This window comes from Tamandua tetradactyla, chromosome 5 (assembly GCF_023851605.1).
Source record: "Tamandua tetradactyla isolate mTamTet1 chromosome 5, mTamTet1.pri, whole genome shotgun sequence".
In the NCBI taxonomy this organism is placed as follows: Eukaryota; Metazoa; Chordata; class Mammalia; order Pilosa; family Myrmecophagidae; genus Tamandua; species Tamandua tetradactyla.
In genome coordinates this window covers 96243928-96270440 of record NC_135331.1, presented here as the reverse complement: position 1 = coordinate 96270440, position 26513 = coordinate 96243928, and the positions used below count along the sequence as shown (strand labels likewise).

Below are 26513 nucleotides of genomic sequence, written 5' to 3'. Positions count from 1 at the left end.
AAATGGTCAATAAGAGATAAAATGATGCTTAATATCATCAGCCAACAGGGAAATGCATACTGATACCACAGTAAGATCCTACACACCCACTGGCATTGCTAAAATGAAAACAACACAACAACACCAAGGGTATAAAAGGATAGGGAGCAGTGGAAATGCTCATGCATTGTTGATGGAAGTGTAAACTGGAGCAACCACTTTGGAAAACTATTTTGCAGATCAACTAAAGCTGATCATGTGTCTACCTTATACCCAGCAATTCTACCTCTAGGTGTATACCCAGATATGCCTAAGAATATTTAGAGCAGCTCTATTTTAGTTATAGCAAAATAGTGGGAGGGGGGACAAATGTTTATCAACAGTACAATGGACAAATAAACTGTGGCAATATGTGATTAAGTGGCACACTATATAGCAATTAGAATGAACAAAGTATTGCTACATGTGGCAACATGAATGAATCTCACAAAAACAATGCTATGCAAAAGAATCCGGACATAAAAGAGTAAATTTTGTATGATTTCATTTATATAAAGTTCAAAAATAGGCAACAATAATCAGTGGGCTTAGAAGCCAGGATATGGTTGCCCTTGGGAGGGACTGAGACAGTTTACAAGAGGAACTCTGAGTGTTACTTATGTTTTATTTCCTCATCTGCTGGATGGTTACATAGGTGTACTTAATTTCTGACAACCATGATTTGTGCAAATTTCCTTATATATGCTGTACTTCAATTAAAAGTTTACTTAAAAAAGAAATACAAGATTTCCAGGGAAGAGAGCAGAGCAGGGAGTTACTGTACTCAATCCTCCTACAAAAACAGCTAGTAGATAGGCAGAAACCCTGAAATAATTGTTCTGAGGCCCAAGAGGTTAGGGGAGAATTGTGTAGCACCCAGGGAAGAGTGGGATTAAGAGGCTGAAATACCGTGGTAAAGAACTGTGGGTAAAGCGCTCATCAGTGACTGCTGGCACGCAACTCCCAAGTATCAAGACGACTTGCTTCAGGTCTGGTTCCTGCTGGCTGTGTGGATAGAAAGGGCCATAGACGCCCTCTCCCTCAAGAATGGTGGGGTGGGGAGTGGGGGTGGGGGGTGGGGGAGATGGCACAGCCAAATACTGATCATGGTTCTTGATTGGTAAGTTGTGGGATTGCTGGGTCCTGGCCCTGAGCTGCAGTTTTAGCCTGCCCCAGACAGGGACCACCTGGCTATTGCTTCAACCCCACCTGCAACAGGGGTTAAGTGGTGAAAATTCAAAGACACAGGACCTCCTCGGGTCTGTGGGCAATTAATTGCTGAAGACTGCCATCTTCTGAGCAGGCCAGAAAAGTGCATCTTCAGAGAACCGTCAAAAAGCCTTTTTTGCATCTATCCTCTCACCTAAGATAAAGAAAGAATCCTGAAAGCAGCAAGAGAAAAGCAATTCATCACCTACAAGGGAACTGTAATAAGATTAAATGCCAATTTCTTATCAGAAACCACGGAGATGAGAAGGCAATGGTATCATATATTTAAGGTACTGAAAGAGAAAAACTGTCAGCCAAGAATTCTTTATCTGACAAAACTGTCCTTCAAAATGAGGGAGAATTTAAAATATTCACAAACAGAAATTGAGAGTTCATCAACAAGAATCCAGCCCTACAAGAAATACTAAAAGGAGTTCTGCAGTCTGAAAGGAAAAGACAGGAGAGAGGCTTGAAGGAAAGTGTACAAATGATTACAAAGGAAGTGTAACTAAAAGGGTAAAAGAGAGACAAAAATAAGATATGACATATAAAAACCAAAGGATAAAATGGCTGAAGTAAGTCACTGCCTTTACAGTAATAACCTTGAAAGAGAATGGATCAAATTCCCCAATCAAAGGACACAGATGGGCAGAATGGATAGGAAAGGATGCTCCATCTGTATGCTGTCTACAAGAGACTCACTGGCCTTAGATCCAAAGACACCAATAGGCTGAAGGTGAAAGGCTGGAAAAACATAACCAAAAAAGAGGTAGGGTAACTATACTAATATCAGATAAAATAAACTTTAAATGTAAAACTGTTAAGAGATACAAAGAAGGGCATCATTTATTTTAAAAAGGGGCAATTCACCAAGAAGAAATAATAATCATAAATATTTACACACCTATCGACAGCACCCCAAAATATAAGGCAAACACAGCAAAATTGGGGGAAAAAACATTTCTACAATAACAGCTGGAGACTTCAATACACCCTTCTCATCACTAGATAGAGCATCTAGACATAGGATCAATAAGGAAACAGAGAAATTGAAAAATATGATAAATGAACTACACATATCAGACATAAACAGAACAGTGCACCACCAAAAATAGGATATATATTCTCAAGTGCTCACAGATCATTCTGTAATCTAGACCACATTATGGCAAAACAAGTGTCCATGAACTTAAAAAAAACTGAAATTATAGAAAATATCTTCTCTGATCATAATGGAATGAAGCTGGAAATCAATAATAGGCAAAGAACTGGAAAATTCACAAATACATAGACGTTAAGCAACACACTTCTAATCAGTGCATTAAAGAAGAAATTGTAAGAAAAATTAGTATATATCTCGAGACAAATAAAAATGAGAGGGTAGGCAATGGTGGTGCAGTGGCAGAGTTCTCACCTGCCATGCTGGAGACCCAGGTTCAATTGCCAGTGCCTGCCCATGCAAATAAATAAATAAAAATAAAAATGAGAACTCACATATTAAACTCACATATCAAAACTTATGCAGGGAGGATTAACACTCCCTGACTTTAAAACCTATTATAAATCTACATTGGTCAAAACAGCCTGGTATTGACACAAAGATAGAAGCATTGACCAATGGAATCGAATCAAGAGTGTGGAAACAGACCATGAAATCTATGGTCAACTAATTTTTGACAAGGCCCCAAATCCTCTGAACTGGAACAAAACAGTCTTTTCAATAATTGGGCATGGAAGAACCAGATATAAATGGCCAAAAGAATGAAAGAGGATCCCTACTTAACACCCTACACAAAATTTAACTCAAAGTGGACCAAACACCTAAATAAAAAGACTAGCACCATAAAGCTTCTAGAAGAAAATGTAGGGAAACATCTTTAAGACCTAGTAATACGAGGCAGTTTCCTAAACTTCACACCCAAAGCACAAGCAACAAAAGAAAAAAATAGATAAATGAGAACTCCTCAAAGTAAAATGCTCCCGCACTTCAAAAGACTTTGTTAAAAAGGTAACGAGGGGGCGGGCCACGGTGGCTCAGTAGATAAGAATGCTTGCCTGCCATGCCCGAGGACCTGGGTTTGATTCCTGGTGCCTGCCCATGTAAAAATAAAAAAATAAAAATAAATAAATAAATAAAAGGTAACGAGGCAGACAACTCAATGGGAGAAAATATTTGGAAATCACATATCAGACAAAGGTTTGATTTCCTGTATATACAAAGAAAGTATACAACTGAACAACAAAAGAACAAACAACTCAATTATAGAATGGGCTAAAGATATAAATAGGCATTTTTTTCTGAAGAGCAAATGCAGATGGCTCAAAAGTACATGAAGAGATGTTCAGTTTCACTGGCTATAAAGAAAATGCAGATGAAAACTACAATGAGATACCATCTCACATGTATAACAATGCCTGCTATTAAAGCAACAGGAAACTATAAATGTTGGAGAGGATGCGGAGAAACTGGGACACTTATGCACTGCTGGTGGGAATGTATAATGGTGCAGTCACTATGGAAGACTGTTTGGCGGTTCCTTAGGAAACTAAATATCAAGTTGTCCTATGACCCAGCAATAGCACTACTTGGTATATACCCAGAAGAGCTGAAAGCAATGACACAAACAGACATTTGCACACTGATGTTCATAGCAGCATTATTCACAATCGCCAAAATATGGAAACAAACCAAATGCCCATCAGCAGACATATACAACAAAATGTATTATATACACATGATGGAATATTATGCAGCAGTAAGACATAATGACATCCTGAACCACATGACAAGATGGATAGCCTTGAGGATATAATGCTGAGTGAAATTAGCCAGACACAAAACAGGATAGATATTGTATGATTCCACTTTTATAACCCGCATAAAAGTATAATTAGAGGCTTATAATACAGAATATAGGGGACTTAGAGATACATAGAAGCTAGAGATGGGTGAACCGTTAGCTAATGAGGTTGAACTCCAAAGGAAGGGAACAGATAGGAGTAAAGGTGGTTCTCTAGTGGGTCTAGAAGTAATATTACCATATTGAAGATGAACAAGATTGAAAGGGGTTGTATAGACCTACATGTCCCACTGATAAATACCAGAAATATGAATTAGTTCTCGCAAGAATTACTTCAAAGATATAATTCTTGTACAAGGAGTCTTTAAGTCCAGGGTACAGGCGAAAACTGCTATTGCATGCTATGAGCTTTGTTGAAAAGGAAACCATCAGCACTACCACAGCAACAGCAGAGGTAAATCCTGGGGGAAGGGACAAGAGTTAAGAGGAGGTTTAGATTTCCTATTTGGCAAGGGTGTGTTTATTGGTTTTCTTTCTTTTGGGAACAATGAAATATCTAAAATTGAGAATGTTGATGGAGCATGGACTTCGGTCCCTCCGCATGATGTGTGATGAATGCAGGTGGCTAAAGGATGTACTGACAGAGAAGTACATTGAAAAATGATGGAGTATACTTAATGAACGAAGGTTGTTCTACTACAAAAAGGAACAAAGTCATGAGGCATGCAATGATGTGAATGAACTTGTGGGACATTTGGTGAGACAAAAGAAGCCAGAAACAAAAGAAGAAGAATGGTATAGTCACCTTTAGAAAATATTTATACGAAAACAGGGGCCTAGATTGTAAGCTTTTAGAGCATACACAGTAAGTCCGGAGTGGTGATTATTATTTCTGGATTTTGAGAGGCTGTTTTATACATATAACCTGATATGTAGAGATAAGAATGAAGCTGAATAGGTTGGGGTTAAAGCAATTCAGAACATAGCAGTAAGGAAGACAGTGTCCATATTTTAGAACCACACATACTCTTTGAGACCAATGGAAGATTTATTTGGTCTGGAACTGAAATTTTCTGTACGGCATAACCTAATTCAACCTATCTGTATAGCTCATTTGAACAACTGAAACACAGGGAATCTAGAATAAGAAAGAGGTCCTTTAACCCTGTATAGATTATTGTAATGCTTGGAAAAATCCTACAGTATATTAAATAGAAAATAAAAATTATTGGCCAAGTCCCCTGAAGGATGGGAGAAAGAATATAGAACTATTAAACCTTACCATCAGGGAATTCCCTGATGCTGTGTCAAACTTTAGGGACACCCAAATCAATAGGCCATGCCCTCGATCAGGAGGCTTACTCTTGTGATGCTTATGTAGGTAGTGAAGAAGCTTAGACTACCTATAGGTGTGCCTAAGAATTACTTCTGGAGGACTTCTTTTGTTGCTCAGATGTGGCCTCAGTCTCTCTAAGCCCAACTCTGCAAGTGAAATCATTGCCCTCTTCTCTACGTGGACATGACATCCAGGGGTGAAAGTCTCCCTGGCAATGTGGGAGATGATTCCCAGGGATGAATCTAGTTCTGGCACTGTGGGATCAACAATTACATCCTGAACAAAAGGGGGGAAAGAAGTATAACTAATAAAGTATCAGTGACAGAGAGAGTTCAAATACAGTCGAGAGGCTACTCTGGAGGTTGCTGTTATGCAAGCTTCAGATAGATCTTGCTACCTATCATAACCTGCCAACCCCCAACCAGAACCATTCCAGCCAATCCTAAAGAACACCTAGGGCAATATGTAAGATTCCACAAAGGTTCCATGCACTAGACTAACTTTCCAGAAACCTACAACCTCCACATGGGTCCCTGGTCCAGATAAGTCCTGAAACCTAAACCAGCCTCTCCAGAACATCAGATAATCCCTTCTTCCTACCTTATATTAGTGAGAGACTCTCCCAATATGAAAAATTTAGAATTGCCATAGCCCAAACACCCCTAAAGAGAGGGATGGGGGGTGATGGTGCAGTTATACAGAGAAGATAGGATTTAACAAATGAATATGAACGCTAAGTCATTAAATTGATATCTCGTTTAGTCTCCAGTATTTTAGAACAGCTAGAAGTAAAAACCTAAACTTGTTGAATTGTAACCCATGTCAGACTCTGAAATACATTCTATAATTAATTGTGGTGTTGTGCTTTGAAATTTATAGCTTTTTTGCATATATGTTATTTTTCACACACACAAAAAAGGAAAAAAAGTCAATTGTGAAGATAAAAAAATATCTAAGCCTTCTAGTTTCCTATATTCTGGAGCAGCTAAAAGGAAAAATCTGAGAGGATGGTATGGTACCCATGACAAACCCTGGGATTTGTTCTATAACTACTTGTTGAAGAGTGCTTTGAAAATTATTGTTTTTTTATTTGCTTTGTATATATATATATTATATAATAAAAACGTCAAAAATAAAAAAGTATGGGATGCAGTGATGCAGTGCTGAGAGAAAAATTTATGGCCCTAAATGCCTATATTAAAAGAGAAGAAAGAGCTAAAATTAATTATCTAACAGCTACATGTGGAGGAACTAAAAAAACATCAAGCCAATCCCAAAGCAAGCAGAAGGAAAGAAGTAATTAAGATTAAAACAGAAAGAAATGAAACTGAGAATTAAAAAATAGAATTAACAAAACCAAAAATTGGTTCTTTGAGAGAAACAACAAAATTGACAAACCCTTAGCAGACTGACAAAGACAAAAAAAAAAGAGAAGATGCAAATAAACAAAATCAGAAAGGCGGGGGGACGTTACTACTGACTCCACAGAAATAAAAAGGTTCATAAGAAGATACCAGGAAAAACTGTATGGCAACAAATTAAACAACTTAGATGAAATAGAAAAATCCTAGAAACAAAAACAACCTACACTGACTCAAGAAGAAATAGAAGACTTCAACAGAACAAGTACAAGAGATTGAATCAATCATCAAAAAAACTCCCAAAAAAGAAAACCCCAGCACCAGATGGCTTCACAGGTGAGTTTGATCAGGCATTCCAAGAGGAATTACTACCAATCCTGCTCAAACTCTTGCAAATACTGAAGAGAATGGAATACTACCTAACTCATTCTATAAAGCCAGTATCACCCTAATAGCATTACCAGATAAAGATACAACAAGAAACGAATATTACAGACAAATTTCTGTAGTAAATATAGATGTAAAAATTCTCAACAAAATACTCACAAATCTAGAATGCTCATCTTCCATGTGGGAGACCAGGGTTTGATTCCTGGACCATGCACCCCCACAAAATAAACAAATAATAAAAGAAAAAAAAAAACCTCAAAAAATCAAATCTAACAGCACATTAAAAGATTTATATACCATGATTAAGTGGGGTTTATTCCAGGTATGCAAGGGTGGTTCAACAAAAGAAAAGCAGATTGATGCAATATACATTAACAAATCAAAGGGGGAAAAAGCACATGATCATCTCAGTTGATGCAGAAAGGCATCTTTCAACATCCAGCATCCTTTCTTGATAAAAACACTTCAAAAAATAGGAATGGAAGGAAACTTCCTCAACATGATAAGTGGCTTATATGATAAACCCACAACAAACATCATACTCTCAATGGTAAAAGCCTGAAAGCTTTCCCTCTCAGATGTGTATCAAAACAAGGATGCTCATTGTCACCAGTGTTATTCAACATAGTGCTAGAAGTTCTAGCTAGAGAAGTTAGGCAAGAAAAAGGAAAAAAAAAGGCATCCAAATTGGAAAGGAAGTAAATCTTTCACCATTTGCAGATGGCATGATCCTTTATATAGAAAGTCCTGAAAAATCTACAACAAAGTACCAGAGTTAATAAACAAGTTCAGAAAAGTGTGGGATATGAGGTCAACATGCACAAATCAGTAGTCTTGGATTTCCAGGAAGATGACAGAGCAGAATGGCTTGAGTTCACACCTGCTCCATGGAACAAGTTAGGGGACGGGGAGAAAATGACCAGGATTGTGGTCCCAGGTGTGAGTAAACAAAGAGAGTCTCTTGGATATTTGGGGAGGAGAGATGTTGGGGATCAGTTGGGAGAGCAGGGTGGTTCGATACACTGTGATCCCCACCAGGGGTGGGCTTGGGCATGAGGGGAGGGGAACATGAGAGGAAACTGATCGTCTCTCCACTGTAGTCTGCCATGGCTGCTGGCTGGGGAAACCTCCCCATGCAGCTCCACAGTCAACTGCACCCACAGGATCCCGAAGGCAGACCTGATTGTCTACTGCATGGGGTTTGGCCTCCTGATGCTGGGATTGATCACTCAGCCAGGTGCCGGGGATAGCTGGCCCTGCGGGTGTGGTGCCTTGGCAGATCCACAAGGCGCTGGGATCTGAGGGTCAGCTGATTCCCTGGGTGCTGTGATCAGCTCCCCAGTCCTGAGTGGTGGGACTGGCCGGCTGGCCTCCCAGTGCTGGGAGCTGCTCCCCACTCCCCTGCCATCTTCCAGCCAGTTCAATTCAGGAGCAGCAGGTCTAAGAGAGATGGAGCCTCAAGGTCACCACGTGCTGGTGAAAAGTGGTAAGTGTAGGCTGACTGCTGCAGTCAGGGAGGGGGAAACCTGAGGGGGGAGGTGCCTCAGGATCGCCACCTGTGGGTGAGAAGGGTGCGTGTGGGCAGGCTAACTATCCACCTAGGTTTTCATTTTTTCCCTAATATTCTTTTTTCTTATTTCCTTCTCTTTTTAAAATATATATATAATATATATATATATTTATTTAGTAGTAGTAGTATTGTTTTTCTATTATTTATTTATATAAATATTTTTTATATTTTATTTTTATTTATTTATTTTTTTGTATATTGTATGGTGGGGGTCACATTTCATTCTCTTTCCATTTCAGTATCCCCATTGTAACACCATTTACTGGATTTGTGTTTGTTTGGTTTTTCATTTGTCTATTTGCCTGTCTGTTTGGGAAGTGCATGAGCCAGGAATCGAACCCATGGCAGGCAAGAATTCTACCACTGAACTACCTTTGCACTCCCTATTTTTATCGATTCTTTATTTTTTATTTTATATATATATATATTTTTTTTTTCTTAAATTTTTTCTCCCTTTGGTGGGCACCAGTCTGAGTTAACTCCAAATATATCTTGCGGTGTCTCCTTCTGACTTTGGGGCCTAATACCATTGAGGTGTGTTTTGTTGTTGTTTTGTCATGTTTTTATTATATTCTTATTTTATTATTATTATTTTGTTTCTTTTTGGGGGGATTCCTGAGTCAGGAATTGAGCTCGGATCTCTTGCGTAGTGGGCAGCTGTTCTACCACTGAAGTAACTGTGCACCCCAGCCTAGCTTTTAATAGATCCTCAAGTTGAACTGCATCCCCTACATGAAGAAAATATTTGGAAACCATGTCCAGTAAGGGTTTAATATCCAGATATATAAAGAAATCCCTACAACTCAACAATAAAAATACAAGTATCACAATTTAAAAATGGGCAAAAGACCTGAACAGACATTTTTCCAAAGAGGAAATCCAAACGGCTAAAAGTATATGAAAAGATGCCCAGCATCATTAGTTATTAGGGAAATGCAAATCAAAACCACAATGACATATCATTTCAGATCTAGTAGTAGGACCATTATTAAAAAATCAGAAAACTCCAAGAGTTGGAGAAGTTGTGGAGAAATAGGAACACTCATTCACTGCTGGTAGGAATGTAAAATGGTGCAGCCACTGTAGAAGTTCCTCAGTGTGGCAGTTCCTCAGGAAGCTAGGTATAAAACTGCCATATGATCCAGCAATACCATTGCTAGGTATATACACAGAAGAACTGAAAGTAGGGACTTGAACAGACTTTTGTACACCAATGTTCATAGCAGCCTTATTCACAATTGCCAAAAGATAGAAGCAATCAAAGTGTTCATCAACCAATTTATAAAAAAATAATATGTGGTATATACACAAGATGGAATATTATATAGCTGTAGGAAGAAATGAAGTCCTGGTGCATGCAACAACATAGATGTACCTTCAGGACATTAAGTTGAGTGAAATGAGTCAGACACAAAAGGATAAATATTGTATGATCTCACTGATGTGAATTAATATAATAAGCAAACTCACAAAGTTAGAATCTAGAATATAGTTTACCAGGGAATAGAATGGGGTAGAGAAAGGGAGCTGATGCTCAATCTGTGCAGAATTTCTATTTAGGTTGATTGTAAATGTATAGTGATAGTATCACATTACTGAGTGTGTAATTAACTGCACTGAATTTTGTAGGTGACTGTATATGAAAGGGGAAGTTTTGGGCCGTGTATGTTATTAGAAGAAAAGTTAGAAGATAAAACATGGGAGGGTATAACACAGTGAACCCTGTTGTAGATGATGGACTGTGGTTAATAGTAATACTTATTCTTTCATCAATTTTAACAATGGTACCACATAATGCCCTGTCAACAACAGGGGTGTATATGGGAACACTGTATTTTGTACATGACTCTTTTGTAAACCTACAACTTCCCTAATTTAAAAAAAAAAAAAAAGGAAAGCAACCAAATTGTTATCGTTATATATTTTTTAAAGCACATATTTAAGCCCAGAGAAATTAACTATGGAAAAACATACTGTGATATTTTACTTAATCCTACCTGGTTAATGTTATCTGGAATATTTGATATCCAGCTATAAAAGAGGCCAATCTTGAAAGACTCTGTTTTCCGGAACCACCAACACCCACGAGCAATGCATTTCCACATGAGGTTCGAATTATTCGTGAAATCTGGTTTGAAATAAAACAGTATGTAATTAAAAACAGGATTTAAATGTTTACCTTTCCATGCCCTAAATGGAGCTAAGATTTAACCAGGTGCTTTTAGACTATATTAGACTTTTTCCTTGCCATGGCATATCTCAGAATTTTAAAAATTAAAATTAAAGATTCATATTGATTTATTCTATTCAAAGTATTTCTTAGTCCATCTATATTCCCATCAAGAAAGAGAGAACAAATTGGCTTTACCATTTTCCATTTCAAAACTACTCTGGGTATGTATGTTTACACTCAATGGATGGTGAAACTGTTCTTCCCAATCTGCTGGACATGCAAGAAGGGAGTTAAGAATTATTTGCTTTTATATTATCAGCAAACACAGTGCATTTGTAGACATCTAGCTCTACAGCGGATAATACTCCACCATATCTCTAACAACAAAAATTTTTTAAAAGCACCAAAATTCTACTTACAATGATGATATTCCCTATCCCCACTCCGTCTCCTGATACCCTAGTAATTTATATTCTGGAGTCTGACTTTTGAGTTTATATTTTCTCATGATTTCATGCCAGTGAAATCCTACAATATTTGTCCTTTTATACCTATCATGTTATTTCACTCAGCATGATGTCTTCAAGGTGTAACCATGTTGTCTCATGTATCAGAAATTCATTCTGTACACTTTTAAGTACATTAATCAGGTATATGGTCATTCAGTATACTTTTAAATACATTAATCACTCTAGAATAGAGTCTTAGGCCCCTAAGACCTTGCCACAGTGAGTTTTCAATAATTACTTGCTAAATAGATAAATGTGAAAGCAGCCCTCCATCATCTGAAAAGATTCCAAGTTTGCAGGAGATAGCTACATAATAAATACAGAGCTAGTTGCTTGCTCTTTATTAAATCTCTATACTCCTTGTTCTCACTCATTGGAGAAACTTATTTTAATTCAACCAGTTTCCTTTCTGCAGCCCTTCAGACTTGAACCAAACCAGGCTCATTTTTAGTGCTGCCTCTAATTAGCTTCTATCTTTTCTCCAGTCCTCCACACTCCCAATACCCCTTCCCCTTCAGTTTGTCCATAATCTGTAAGTCAGTCACAAAAATTGGCATTTTTAAAGCATCAACTTTTCCTCCATGGGGAAAAGATTCTCATAATATCAAACTATAATTTGAAGAGGGACTATTTCTTCACAGAGTTCTCTAGCTTACATTCTAGGGAAGGTAAAATTCTTTGATTCAGTGTGTCAAAAGGTCTGGACACAAAAACCATCAATTTGCTCTTGAAGAAACAACTTCTGTCATATTTGTAGATTCAAAGAAGAGGTTTCCAATTAAACCTTTGCTTTCTGAGATGAAGAACTGACCCAACCTATGTACACTCTTTTATAAGCTACCTGATATGATAATTTCATTCTCTCAAAAAGTTAATCTATGTAATTTATTAAGCTTTTACATGACATTTTTATATGAGTAAAAAGTCAATAGTTTCACCTTGATAAGATGAGTCATAGCATCCTTAAAAAACACTAGATCAAGAGTTGTTCCTCTAATGATTTCATTGAACTGCCTCTGGTAAAACTGGAGTTTTTCAGCCAGAAAGTCAAAGGATGGAACCTGGACGTAGAGAGGGAAAAAAAATAACATTTATTGAGATCCAAAATATTTATGAAAGCAGCAATTGTAAAGGCACTCAAAAGCTATCCTGAAACACAAACTTATAGATTCCTAGAGATTTCTCACATATTAGTCTACTTTGACTTCTTTCCTTTTTCAGAGACCTGAAACCTAATTGCCAAAGTTGGAGGTTTCCAATATGAAATCACTTCTGATCTTTCCTTTCAAGAAGTCCAACACTAACTCCTACCCTTGATAATTCACTCCGGAATGTAAGAAACATTTTTCTCAGTTTTTATTGTCTTATTGATATTTTTATGGCTTTTAAAACATATACGGAAGTTTATCCACAAGTCTCTGTCATTTTGAAATACTCACCAGCTTTCCTTGTTTTGTGAATTATTTACTCCCATTTAATTATTTGATCTACATATACTTTAGAATCATTTTATGTGTTTTGGTTTTTAAAAAATCCTTTTGGAATCTTGTTTCCAATTTCATTAAACCTTCATTAAACATTAATTTAGTCTTCCTCATCTTTGCCTCTTCACAAAATGGAATAGAAAATAACAGAGCGCATTGCAGTAGCTTGGGCAAATGTGCTGAGTGCTGATGTGTGGTGAATGAGACAGAAATGTTCCTTGCCCTCCTAGAGCTTACAGTATACCAGAGTTGCTTGCCAAAGACAATTTACCCAGATCAGCACTATCTGGAATGACTGGTGCTAGCCCTCAAGGAGGGAGGGCAGAACGACATGAATCAGCAAATGAAGAAAAAGGCAAAGACAGGTTGCTGTCTGGATCTGCATGGAAAGGTCCTTAGTAAGGCCAGGCCAAGTCAAGCTGAGCATGCAGAATGGGCACCATAGGTGATGAAGATGTGTCTATGAGACTAGGCATCTGGTTGTGGGAGAAGATTCCTTTCCTGACTGTTACTTAAAATGCATAATAAGAAGGTGAATTTTCTCAACCCTTGATAGGCAAGGACTCATTTTTTCTTAAGTCCTTTGAATACCATAAAGCAGCAGCAGAACAAGAGTTTCCTGAACAGGTTTTTGAAGACAACTCACTTCTTCAAAGTATCTTCCAAAACATGAAAAAGGAGCCAAAATAAGAGCTTTCTCAACCGATTGTTGGAGAGAGGTCACTTCTTGAGTATTCTGAGTACATGATGGGCAAGAAGCTTCCTCCTGGAGGAATACGCAGTGTTGACTTATCGGATCCTAAAAGCTGACAGAATTTACAAGAAAGAAGCCAAGACAAAACAAAGAAGAGGATACTCCAGAAGCAATACTTTGTCCTCACAGTAGATGCATTAAAAAAAACTGAAGAATAAAGCTGCCCTGAGAAAGCATCTCCCCTTTCCTGGTCCCCCAAGATCACCTATGTGCAGAATGTGGGAAATGTTTCCATAGGAACTCAAAACTATGAAGACATTTTCTGGTTCACACTGGAAAGAAGCCCTTTCAGTGCACTTTTATTTTGCATTAAAAAAAAGTTTTATTTTGAAATAATTTCAAACTTAAAGGATGTTGCAAAAGTAATACACACCCCATACAGAGAACTTAAACATATCCCTATGCCCAGTTATCCAGATCGACCACTTTTAACATTTTGCTACTTTTGCTGTATGATTCTATCTCCTTCCTTCCATCCTTTCTTCCTTCCTTCCTTCCTTCCTATTTAGCATCATCATTTATCACCAATTATCTATCATTTATCTATCATTTAAACACTTTCTGAATTTTTGATAGCAGGTGACATAATGCATTTTTGAAGGGTGTGAAAAACACTTTTTCCTGAATTTCAATCTGCATACACATGTACAGATCCACAAGGGGGAGAAACTGTCCATGTGCCCTTTTCAAGGATGTAACAAGAGGTTTATTCAATCAAATAACCTGAAAGCTTATATGTTAACTCATTCGAAGACCAAAAAGGATTAATGAAAAAGAAGATGGAATATAATCCTCAATTAGGATAAGCCACTTAACAGAAGAGTGATTGGGGGTAAACATGCCTCTTTGATTATTGTTTCTAGGAAATAATTTTAAAATCAATATTGCAACCCCATAGGGCTTTTTTTTTAATGTTACTAAACATTATACTTTTATACTTTGTGATACTAAGAACATTGTGGAAATCTAAAGTGTGCTTTCAAAAGGAAGGTCAATGATAAATTTTCTTCAAAGAATAATGCCTAATGTACATTACTGGAAATTGGATTTCTTTTCACATACTAAAAATATGAATATGATTTCTGATTTTTTATCTGATAGCTTCTAATTGTTTAGCGCATGGATTTTAGGAATATACCTGTGTTACATGTGATAATCCTAGATATTGCAAGTAAATTGTCAATAAATGAGCAGTCGCACATTTTTTTTAAAAAATTAATTTAGGAAAAATTATGTGTTGCTGTTTAGTCAAGTAAAATTTTATCACATTTATTTCTAGATTCCTTACATTTTTGTTGCTGTAAGTGAAATATATTTATGTTACATTTACTATCTTGTGATTGTTGGCATCGAGCATGGATTGGCAAACTTCTTCCGCAAAGGGCCAGATAAGAAGTACTTTAGGCTTTGTGGGCCATATGGTCTCTGTTGAAACTATTCAACTCTACCATTACAGTGCAAAAGCAACCCCACACAAGACGTACACAAGAAGGTGTGGCTATGTCCCAATACAACTTTATTTATGGACACTGAAATTTGAATTTCATATAATTTTCATGTTACGCAATAGATTTCTTTTGATGTTTTCCAACCGTTTAAAAATGTAAAACCCTTTTTATATCATAGATGGCAAGATGGATTTGTTCCACAGAGAGTAATTTACCAAGCCCTGGTATAACGTATGTTATTCAGTTTTATATTTATTTCATACTTGGCCATCTTAATGAACTCATATTAGTTAAAGCAGATTTTTAGTTCTCTTGGACTATTTAAGTAGATAATCATATCATCTGCAAATAATGATATTCTGTGTTTTTCCTATCTGATAATGATGTCTATTTCCTTTTTCCTACTTTATTACATTGCCTAGAACTTTTAAAGCATTATTGGATAATAGTGGCAATTATAGGCATATTAGTATTATATCTTACTTTAAGGGGAGTGCTGTTAAATTTTATTGAAAGAAATATTTTACTTGGTATATGATGAGTATAAATTATAGTCCATAATTAACTTAGATGTTACAGCAATCTCATGCTGGGTCTGGGTAGAGGGAAGGTGAGGAAAATATATAGTGAGATGAGAGGTCCAAAACTCTTTACAAGATTAAAATAAATACCAATTCATAGACTTTGGGAACTTCAAAGACAGTATCTTCAGGTTCATCGCCAGTTGGTTCAGGCATCTCACGAAGAAAATCTACAAAATATGGTTCAGGCAGAATATATGATACCATCTCTGGGCTAACATTTTCTTCAATTGCACGAGCAAGATGTATATTAAACCAGTGTTCATCTTCAGGAGTTATAAATCTGAAAGAAAAGCACAGTAGTGAAAATGCAAAATATAGAAGCACCTTCTAACTGAACATGTTTCATCTTCCTTTACCATCCCCTCAGCCCTTACCCTGCATCTCCCTCTCCTCAGGACAGGGAAACAAATTCTGCCTTTTAATAAGAGGGACATAACCCCATCCAAGATAGTTATAACATTAGCAGTATTAATTATAGAAAATCCAGATGAATCACTTAGGTGAGGTCAAAGGTCTCTAAAACTTGCAATGGAAGAATAGATGTGACAGCCAGTTGTGGGTATGCATCTTCTCCTTGGGTTTGTAGGCACACAGTGCATGGAAATCCTTTCCAGACTTATAATATCAAGGAGAAAAGAGGGGAAGAAAGGTGACTAATATTTGATGAGTACCACCTATGTGTGAGACACTGTGCTAGACACTTTACAACTTTGTGAGACTGGGGTTATCACCATTCACACTTGAGAGACAAGGAAACTGAGGCTCTGAAAAATGACCAAACTTAAGTACCAGATTTCACCATGAAAAACCTATGAGGGGGACAAGATGGCAGCATAGTGAGGTGTGGCATTTAGTTCTCCTCTAGAGCAGCTAGTAAATAGCCAGGAACAGTACAGAACAACATCTGGGAGAACATCAGTGACTGGACACACAGCATATGCCAGTCTGGACCAGGTGGAATGGCTGAGATCCCACTCAGAGCTGTATGTCCCCCAAGCCATGAGGCTGGTACCCCTCCCCCATGGGCATGACAGGCTGGTTCCCTGAGGGGAAGGGAAACAGACTTTACTAGTAGCAAGGGCTTAGTTCAATCAAGTGCCAATTGTGGAATTAATTAACAAATTCTGACTACTGAAAACAGGCCCACAGCACAGATAAACCAGGAATAAGCACTAAAGAAACTAGGAGTTTTTGCCCCAGCAGCGAGGGGGTGGGACTGATAAAAAAAGAGGCTTTTTGAATTGGCCAGCACAAAATACTGGAAAAGGGCTGGAACCCAAGGAAAGGGGGCACATAGAGCCTGAAGATACACAGAGCCACATACCAACTCAAGCTCTTGATTGACAAACTCAAGGAATGGGGGTCAGGCTCTAAAAAGGCTTTTTGGCTTTCTTTTTACTCCTTAAACAGCTCATTTGCACTGAAAGCACTCTCAGGCTCCAGACTCAGGCAACGGCAGAATTAAGCTTGTCTTAGAGATAAAGTAAATAGTCAGGTGAAAGGGTTAATTCCCTATAAGTGTGTATCTTCCCCAAGAAAAAGGGGGCAGGGCCAAGCTCAAGTAGAATCTCTCCTTCAAGGAATTCAGGCCCCAGGGACTGGAAAACAGAAGCAAACAAAGCCACCTATCACCTCACCTCTGTCTTAACCATGCCCCTGGCAAGGAGAGTCTGCTAAAATTAAAGGTACCATATCATTTGAAGCTGGTGGGAAGTCACAGGCAGACAAGCGCCACATGTTGGGAAGTATAGAAAAATCATGGAGTCTATAGGCTTCATAAGATAGTCTGACAACCTGCTGGGTCTCACCTGCAGGGAAAATTGATGCCGGCTACTGTTTCTTCCTGAGACATGGGCCTGTCCAATCTGGGAAAATCTGACTGGGGCCTATAATATCTTAGAAGACCCTCCTTCAAATAAAAAAAGACTCTTTATGGGCAGGGCAAGAAATAGAAAAACAAGAACTGAAAAATTCTATCAGTTAAACAGAACCTATGCTAGAAGTCTAGAATAAGTTGAACCGAATGTCAAAGAACAGATAGAGAACAAAGCCATCCAGCAAGAAATAAAAGAGTGAAAACAAAACCCCCAGAATAAACTAATTAAAGAAATCAAATGCCTAGATGCCAGCAAAAAATAACAACTCATACTAGGAAAATTGAAGAAATGGCCCAAAGAGCCAACACTTTAAATGAGATACAGAAGTTGAAACAACTAATTCAGGATGTTTAAACAGACATGGAAAATCTCATCAAAAATCAAATCAATGAGTAGAAGGAGGATATAAAGAAGACATTAGGGCAGGCCACAGTGGCTCAGCAGGCAAGCATGCTCACCTGCCATGCCAGAGGACCCAGGTTCGATTCCCAGTGCCTGCCCATGTAAAAAAAAAAAAAAAGAAGACATTGGATGAATATAAAGAAGAACTCAAAACCAAATTGTGGAACTTATGAGAATGAAAGACAAAATAGAAGAGATAGATTAGAAAACAATGGAAACCCACAAAAATAGATTTGAAGAGGCAGAAGAAAGGATTAGCAAACTAGAGGACTCAACATCTGAAATCTGATACACAAAAGAAAATATAGGGAAAAAACGAAAAATATGAGCAGAGTCTCAGGAATTTGAATGATATTATGAAGCATACAAATATACATGATGTGGGTGTCCCAGGAGGAGAAGAAAAGGGAAAAGGAGGAAAAAGACTAATGGAGGAAATTATCACTAAAAATTTCCCGTCTCCTATGAAAGACATAAAATAACAGATCCAAGAAGCACAGCATACCCCAAAAGGAACAGATCCAAATAGACATACTGTAAGACACTTACTAATCTAATTGTCAAATGTCAAAGACAAAGAGAGAATTTTGAAAGCAGCAAGAAAAAAGCAATCCATCACATACAAGGGAAACCCAATAAGACTATGTGTGGATTTTCCAGCAAAAAGCATGGAGGCAATAAATAAAAATAGAAAAACTAATAGCCAAATTTAGTTGGAAGGGCAGGGTACCCAGAATCACTAAAAATATCTTGAGAAAGAAAAATGAAGTGAGAGGTCTGGTATTACCTCACTTTAAAGCATATTACGAAGCTACAGTAGTTAAAACAACATGGTAGTGGCATGAAAGATAGATATACTGACCAGCAGGTTCTAATTTAAGGTTCAGAAATAGGCCCTCTCATCTATGGACAATCGATTTTGATAAGGCATTCAAGCCAATCCACCTGGGACACAGCAGCTTCTACAATAAATTGTGCTTAGAAAACTGCATATCCATATTCAAAAGAATGAAAGAGTATCCATATCTCATACCCTACACAAAAATTAATTCAAAGTAGATCAAAGACCTAGACATTATAGCTAAGGCCATAAAACTTTTAGAAGAAAATGTAGGGAAATATCTTATAAGTCTTGTAATAGGAGCTGGTTTTATAGACCTTATACCCAAAACACAGCATTGAAAAAAAGAAATAGATGAATGGAATCTTCTCAAAATTAAACACTTTTGTGCATCAAAGAATTTTGTCAAAAAAAAAAGCAGCCCATGCAATGGGAGACAATATTTGGAAACCACATATCAGATAAGGGTTTAGTTTCCAGAACATATAAAGAGATTCTTCAACTCCACAACAAAAAGACAAACAACTCAATTTTAAAAAATGGGCAAAAGACATGAACAGAAACTTCTCATAAGAGGAAATACAAACGGCTAAAAGGCACATGAAAAGATGCTCAATTTCACTGGCTATTAGGGAAATGCAAATCAAAACCACAATGAGATAATCATCTCACACCCACTAAATTGGCCATTATATAAAAAAAGAAAAACCAAAAAACAACAAATGCTGGAGAGGATGTGGAAGAAGAGGTGCATTTATCCATTGTTGGTGGAAATGGAAAATGGTGCAACTGCTCTTCAAGGCAGTTTAGTGGTTTTTCAGGAAACTAAGTATAGAATTGCCATATGATCCAGCAATCCCATTACTAGGTATATACTCAGAGGATCTGAAGGCAAACACACAAACAGACATTTGTACACTGATGTTCTTAACAGCATTATTTGCAATTGCCAAGAGATAGAAACAGCCCAAATGTCCACCAACAGATGAGGGGCTAAACAAGCTGTGGTATATACTTATGATGGAATATCATTACACAGCTATTAGCAGAATAAAGTCATAAATTATGTAACAACATGAGTGAAACTTGAGGACATTATGCTGAGTGAAATCAGCCAGAATCAAAAACACAAATACTATATGGTCTCACTAATATGAACTAACATTAATGAGTGAACTTTGAGAGTTAAATTTAAGAACACAGGTTATCAGGAGATAGAAATAGGGTAGAGATTGGGCATTTGGTGCTGAAGGAATGCAGATTGTGCCACAGGGCACTGTAGAAATTCAGAAATGGATAGCACAATACTACCTGATTGTAATAAGTACACTGAACGAAGCTGAATGTGAGTATGATTGAGGGATAAGGACTGGGGGGCACCTATGAAACCAGAAGGAAAGACAGAGGATAAAGACTCAGACAGTATAATTTAGGAATGCCTAGAGTGGACAATGATGGTGATTAAAAGTACAAATATAAAAATGTTTTTTTTTTTGCATGAAGTTGAACAAATGAATGTCAACATTGCGGAGGGCTGAAAACAGATGGCATACGGGAAGAAGTACAATCAATGCAAGTTAGGGTCTATAGGCAACAGTAACATTGTAATATGCTTCCACTGAATGAAACAAAGACATGTCAGAGCTAAATGTCAACAGGCGGGGGGCGGGGAGGGGAGAGCATGGGGAAGGGATATGGATTCTTTGTGGAAGAAAAGGAAATGTCTTAATATAGATTATGGTGGCAAAGGCATGTCTATTCACTTAGGTTGGACTGCATGAGGCACAAACAAAATCGTTTCAAAAGGAACAGAGAGAACCAAGTGCTAGAGAAAATGTGGAGAAAGAGATGTATCTCTTCACTGACAGTAAGGAAAATGAGAGGTGCAGCCACTTGGAGGGCAGAGGAGTGGTTCCGGAGGCCAAGGGTGGGCTTACCATATGATCCTGCAACCCCATTGCTCAGGATTTACTTGGAGGAAATGAATGTATAGACACAAATGGACACTAGTGTTCATGGCAGTAGTGTTCGGGATTCACAATAGATGGAGGTGGCCTAAGGGTACAAAGACTAAGGAATGGAAGGGGAATGGTGGTGTATACATACAATGGACTACTGAGAGGCCACAGGAAGGAATGAAGTTGTGAGGCACGCAACTAGGTGGATAAATCTTAAGGAATGTATGTTAAATGAAATGTCAGAAACAAAAAGACAAGTATTATCATGCCTCAATCATACGGACAAACTTAAAAACTTGGCAAATTGAAGTCAAGTGCATAAGTTATCAGGTTAAGGCCTATTCTAAAGTGTCCTAGATTGTAAACTCTTATAGCAGTCACATATATTCAGGAGGTTTAACTGTTCCTTCTAAATTCTGAGATACTGAGTGATTTGAATATAACCTGGCCATTCCCAGAAACTTCAGGTATCTGACACCTGAGACTCAGAGTTAGAGATCTGAAATTATGAAAGTCAGAAGTACCCCATAACTGTTTAAAAAGTTGAAAAAGGGATCAGACTTCGAGTAGAGATATGAATGAAACTGACCTGGATAGGACTGGGGTAGATCAGAATATAGGGTAAAGGATGATATTACCCATATCTTAAAACTTCAACTTCTGTGTGAGACCAAAGAGAGAGATATTTATTTGGTGCAAAATTTATATTTTGGGTAGTATATTCCCTAGTTTAATTTGTATGGTCAGTTTAGTTGAACACCATAAGTACATAGAATCTTGAATAGGGTGTGAGATCTTACTAGTTTGTCCAGGTTACTGTGATGCCCCAATATGGGTAGTGCACAAGGAAGTATTTGTAATGTCCCCTTGAGGAACTGGGGAGAAAGGAGGAAATATTCAACTTCCCCATTTGGAGAATTCTTGATATTCTCACAAGCAGTGGGGACAACCAAATCAATAGTTTGAGCACTTGATCTTGGAGTTCACCCCTATGAAACTTATTCTTGCAAAGGATAAACTAAGCTACTTATAATTATGCCTAGGAGTCACCCCCCCCCCCCCAAAGAACCTCTTTTGTTGCTGAGATGTGGCCTCTCTCTCTAAGAGAGCTTGGCAGGTGAACTCACTGCCCTCCCGACTACATGGGGCATGACTCTCAAGGATATAAATCTCCCTGTCAACATGGGACAGAAATCCCAGGATTTGCTGGGACCCAGCATCATGGATTTGAGAAAGCTTTCTTAACTAGAAGAGAAATGAGACAAAATAAAGTTTTGTGGCTGAGAGATTTCAGAATTTGAGAGGTTATCCTGGAAGTTATTCTTATGCATTATACAGATATCTCTTTTTAGTTTATGGTATATTGGAGTAGCTGGAGGGAAGTACCTGAAACTATTGAGCTGTGTTCCAGTAGCCTTGATTCTTGAAGATGACTGTATAATGATATAGCTTTTACAGTGCGACTGCGTGATTGTGAAAACCTTGTGTCTGATGCTCCTTTTATCCAGGGTATGGATAGGTGAGTAAAAAATATGGATAAAAAATAAATAAATAATAGTGGGTAAAGGGGTAAAATAAATTGGGTAGATTCAAATACTAGTGGTCAATGAAAGGGAGGGCTAAGGGGAAAGGATGTATGAGTTTTTTCTTGTTTCTTTTTCTGGAGGATGCAAATCATCTAAGAATGATTATGGTGATTGTGCTGGTTTGAAAGGATGTATGTACCCTAGAAAAGCCATGTTTTAATCCTAACCTCATTTTGTAAAGGCAGCCATTTCTTCTAATTCTTATTCAGTACTGTATGTTTGAAACTTCAATTAGATCATTTCCCTAGGGATGTGACTCAATCAAGAGTGGTTGTGAAACTGGATTAGGTAGAGACATGTCTCCACCCATTCTAGGTGGATCTTGATTACTTTACTGGAATTCCATAAAAGAGGAAACATTTTGGAAAAAGTGGGAGATTCAAAGGGAGCAGAGAAGAATGACAGAGCCATGAGAAAACTACAACAGAGAAGGCCGCAGAACCAAGAAGCAAAGAGTACCCAGCCAGTGACCTTTGGAGATGAAGAAAGGAAATGCCTCCCGGGGAGCTGGAGAGGAAGGTTACAGATGACGCTGTGTTTGCCATGTGCTCTTCCAGCTGAGAAAGAAACCCTGACCATGTTCACCACGTACCTTCCACTTGAGAGAGAAACCCCGAATTTCATCAGACTTCTTGAATCAAGGTATCTTTCCCTGGATGCCTTAGATTGGACATTTCTATAGACTTGCTTTAATTGGGACATTTCACAGCCTAAAAACTATTAACTTGCAACTTACTAAGTTCCCCCTTTTAAAAGACATTTCGTTCCTGGCATTTTGCATTCCGGCAGCTAGCAAACTAGAACAGTGATGAATACATGACTATGTGATGATATTGTGAACCACTGATTGTATACCATGTATGGACTGTATGTGTGTCAAGATTTGTCAATAAAAGTATTTCTTTAAAAAACCTATGAAAGCCAAAAATTTTTAGAAACTATATGCAATTAAATTTTGCCTCTGAACTTTATCAACTCTCTGATTGTGATTTATAAAGGTATATTGTTGAAATAATATTCAGGTAAGTTCGCAGAGTACTTTTTTAGCAGAGACCAGAAGGTGAGGAATGAAATGGATGTTATACAATCTCCACAGCAAATTAAGATGGTACTCCTTATTCTATTTATCTGAGTAGACAATGTAAGAATTAATCTAGTAGTACAAACGTCTTGTATAGTACATTTATACTCAATACTATAATATACACCTGTCGGCAATTACTCTGTTGCACTCATGTTTAAAGAGTGACAGGAGAGTAGAGACTGAATCACATTCCTCGGCTTTTATGGTTAACATTCCTTGCCAAATTCGGGAAAGATCTCGAAGATTGAAGATGTAATGAAACTTAGAAGGCGTTGGTAGCATCTTCACCTAGAGGTAAAAAAAAATTTAATCCTTACAATTAGAAAGATAAAACTAAAAGGACAACTGCTTTTAGAACTACTTTATTTTATTTTAGAACAAGTCCTATTTTAGATAAAATAGGCTGAGTGAATAAACCAAGATTAAGTTTTATATTTTTTGTCCAAGCCCTGATAGAAAAATAAACAAAACAAACAAATAAATAAACCAACACAATATTTGAAAGGCCACAAGCTCTTGAATAGGCTGGATTCAAGAATAAAGCATGACGTTTAGATTCCAATGCCTTTACTATGGCTTTGAACAAGTCAATCCTCCTCAGTTCTTAAATATGTGAACTGTGGGAATTATTCCTAATCATTACTAACCTTACTAGTATGAATATGAAATATGCCACGGCAAAGAACACAATGTGAGCTGGTGGTAAGATAAGAACAGTGAGTATTCACCTCTGAAGAAAATAATGACAACTTTCTATAGCATGCTTTGATTAAGATCCTTAACATTTTTTAATTTCCACAAGTATATTTGCCTAGCATAATAAGAATTTTACTGTGTGGACCCAGACTCAGTGAACATACTTTCTTATTTCTGTTTATATACAATAAATTGATAGGCATGTCTGAAATGCAACTACATGTAATAATCTTTTCATGTTTTGTTCCAACACAAACACTGTTCAGCTATGCTAATTTACTTACCACTTCTATCAACTTCTAGAATATTAAAAGGCAAAGTTATAAAAATAACACATTATTTTATTCCAGAGGAATACCAGTTAAGGCATAAACTTGAGGAGCACCGGGTGTGGAAAGCATTGCTGGCCACGTATAAAGATCATAACTGATATCATTAACATCAGCTTTCTAAAGGAAAAAATAATAATTATGGAGATAGAAGCAAACTCCCCACATGAGTAATTCAAAAATAAAATTCTTCGGTAACTGTTCATGGAATATGACTTTGTAGACTGAAAAAGTACCCTATTGATTGACATTTTTAGATTAATTTTTACAGGCTAATTCACAGTGCAAGTTAAAACTCAAGGTAGCATGGGTAGCCAGAATAAAGAGATACACTATGTTATCAATCACCTTTCAATTTTCCTTTCTCCTCAGTTTCACTTCAAGCTAAAATGTTCATTTTACCCACAAAAATGTAAAATATACACTATACTAAAAATATGCAAAAACACTCAGAGACATGAAGAACTTCCAAGTTTTGTTTGAGGATCAGTGAGAGGGGGAGTATGGCTGGACCCAAATGATAGAACGGAAGAGAGGGAGGCAGGAGCTAGGTCAGGTTGTTTCACAGGCCACAACAAGGTGTTCGGCTTTCTTCTAAGTGTAATGGAAATACACTGGTTTTAAGAAGGAGCAATACTCTGATTTACTTTTTAAAAACATTCTGTGTAAAGAACAGACTCTAGAGAGAGAAAAGGAAGTAGAGAGATTAGTTGTGAGGCTACTATCATCTATAGGACAAGTGATGGAAACATGTATCAGGGTAGTCACAACGAGATGATGAGAAGTGCTCAGAAGTGGGATAAATTCTGAAAGCAACCCTTGCTGATGTAGTATTAGGAGGAGAGGGTGACAAATCAAGGATGGCCTAGGTTTTAGCCTGAGAAACAAGATAACTGATGTTGCTGTTAACTGAGATGCAGAATTACAAAGACAGGTTACATTTAAGGACAATTAAGAACTCTGTTTGGATATATCAACTTTGAGATAGGTATTAGATATCAAAATGGTGATTATGTAATAGGCATTTAGAAATAAGTCTGGAACCAAGTAGAGAAGCCTGGGGTGGAGGTACTGATTTTGAAGTCATCAGTTTAGAGACGATATTTAAAAGCCTGAGGTGGATGAGACCTCTTAGGGGAGGAATAGAGATGGAGAAGAGGGCTCAGCATTGAGACCAGGTACACTACGTTATTCAGAGGAGGGGAAAAAAGAGGAGGAACTTTAAAAAGGTAGCCAGGGAGGAAGGAGGAAAACCAAGTAAAGAGGGTATGCAGACGAAATGAACTGTTGAGAAGTCAAGTAAGAAGAAGAAAAGTTAATCTATGGGGCGGTGCAATGGTGGTTCCGTGGCAGAATTCTCTCCTGCCATGCCGGAGATTCCTGGAGCCCACCCATGCAATAATTAAATAAATAAATAAATTTTTTAAAAGTTAATGTTTGGATTTGGCAAGACTGAATTCTTTGTTGACCTTGACAAAAGCAGTGGGAATGAAAACCTAAACAAAATGCATTAAAGAAGTAAAGAGAGGAAGTGGAACCAGTAAACATACATGTAACAAAAGAAGCTTTGATGGAGTGACATCCAGAAAGCTAAAGCTTTTCAGGCAAATGTGTATATAAGCACACTATATTGAACAAGCCCACTGGAAAGCAGATGGGCCTTACCAAAGAAAATTATCTCAGACAATCAGATTTTGCCATTGATTCATTTGTACAACAGATATCTTTTGAATGTCTTTCAAAGAGGAGGAACAGCAAATGCAAAGACCTTGTTTGACAAGGAGCAAGGTCCCATACAAGGAAAGATTCACTGCAGGAGACCATGTGGAGAAGCATATCACAGAAAACAAGCAATTCGTCCTTTGATAATTCTGTCATCTAGAATTCCCCCGGTCCACCCAGGAGTCTGAAGGCTGTCACACTCCAGGTTTCTTGAGATATAAGCTTCTACCCAGATGTATGTAAATGCCTAATAAATGCACAGCGAACTATGATAACTAATCCTTATCTCCTTCACCAGTTTTTAGCAATTATTTCAAAAACCTATACTTAATTACCTTTTCACAATTACTGCCTTAAGTCATTGGTTGTGGCCACAGTTAT

General features: G+C 37.5%; 1 protein-coding gene and 1 pseudogene across 6 annotated transcripts in view; one reads left to right on the top strand and one right to left on the bottom strand.

The window, feature by feature from the left end:
* The window catches only part of DNAH8 (dynein axonemal heavy chain 8), a 453252-nt gene that overhangs the window by 140813 nt on the left and 285926 nt on the right, over positions 1–26513 (bottom strand). For all 6 annotated transcript variants that reach the window (XM_077161688.1, XM_077161686.1, XM_077161689.1 and 3 more), the window contains 4 exons: positions 23510–23673; positions 15725–15917; positions 12306–12428; positions 10683–10813 (listed from right to left, as the gene is read on the bottom strand). In XM_077161688.1, the coding sequence (XP_077017803.1) occupies positions 10683–10813; positions 12306–12428; positions 15725–15917; positions 23510–23673 (611 nt within the window). The remainder of the gene's footprint in view (positions 1–10682; positions 10814–12305; positions 12429–15724; positions 15918–23509; positions 23674–26513) is intronic.
* On the top strand, positions 13143–14373 carry LOC143682221 (zinc finger protein 42 homolog; annotated as a pseudogene).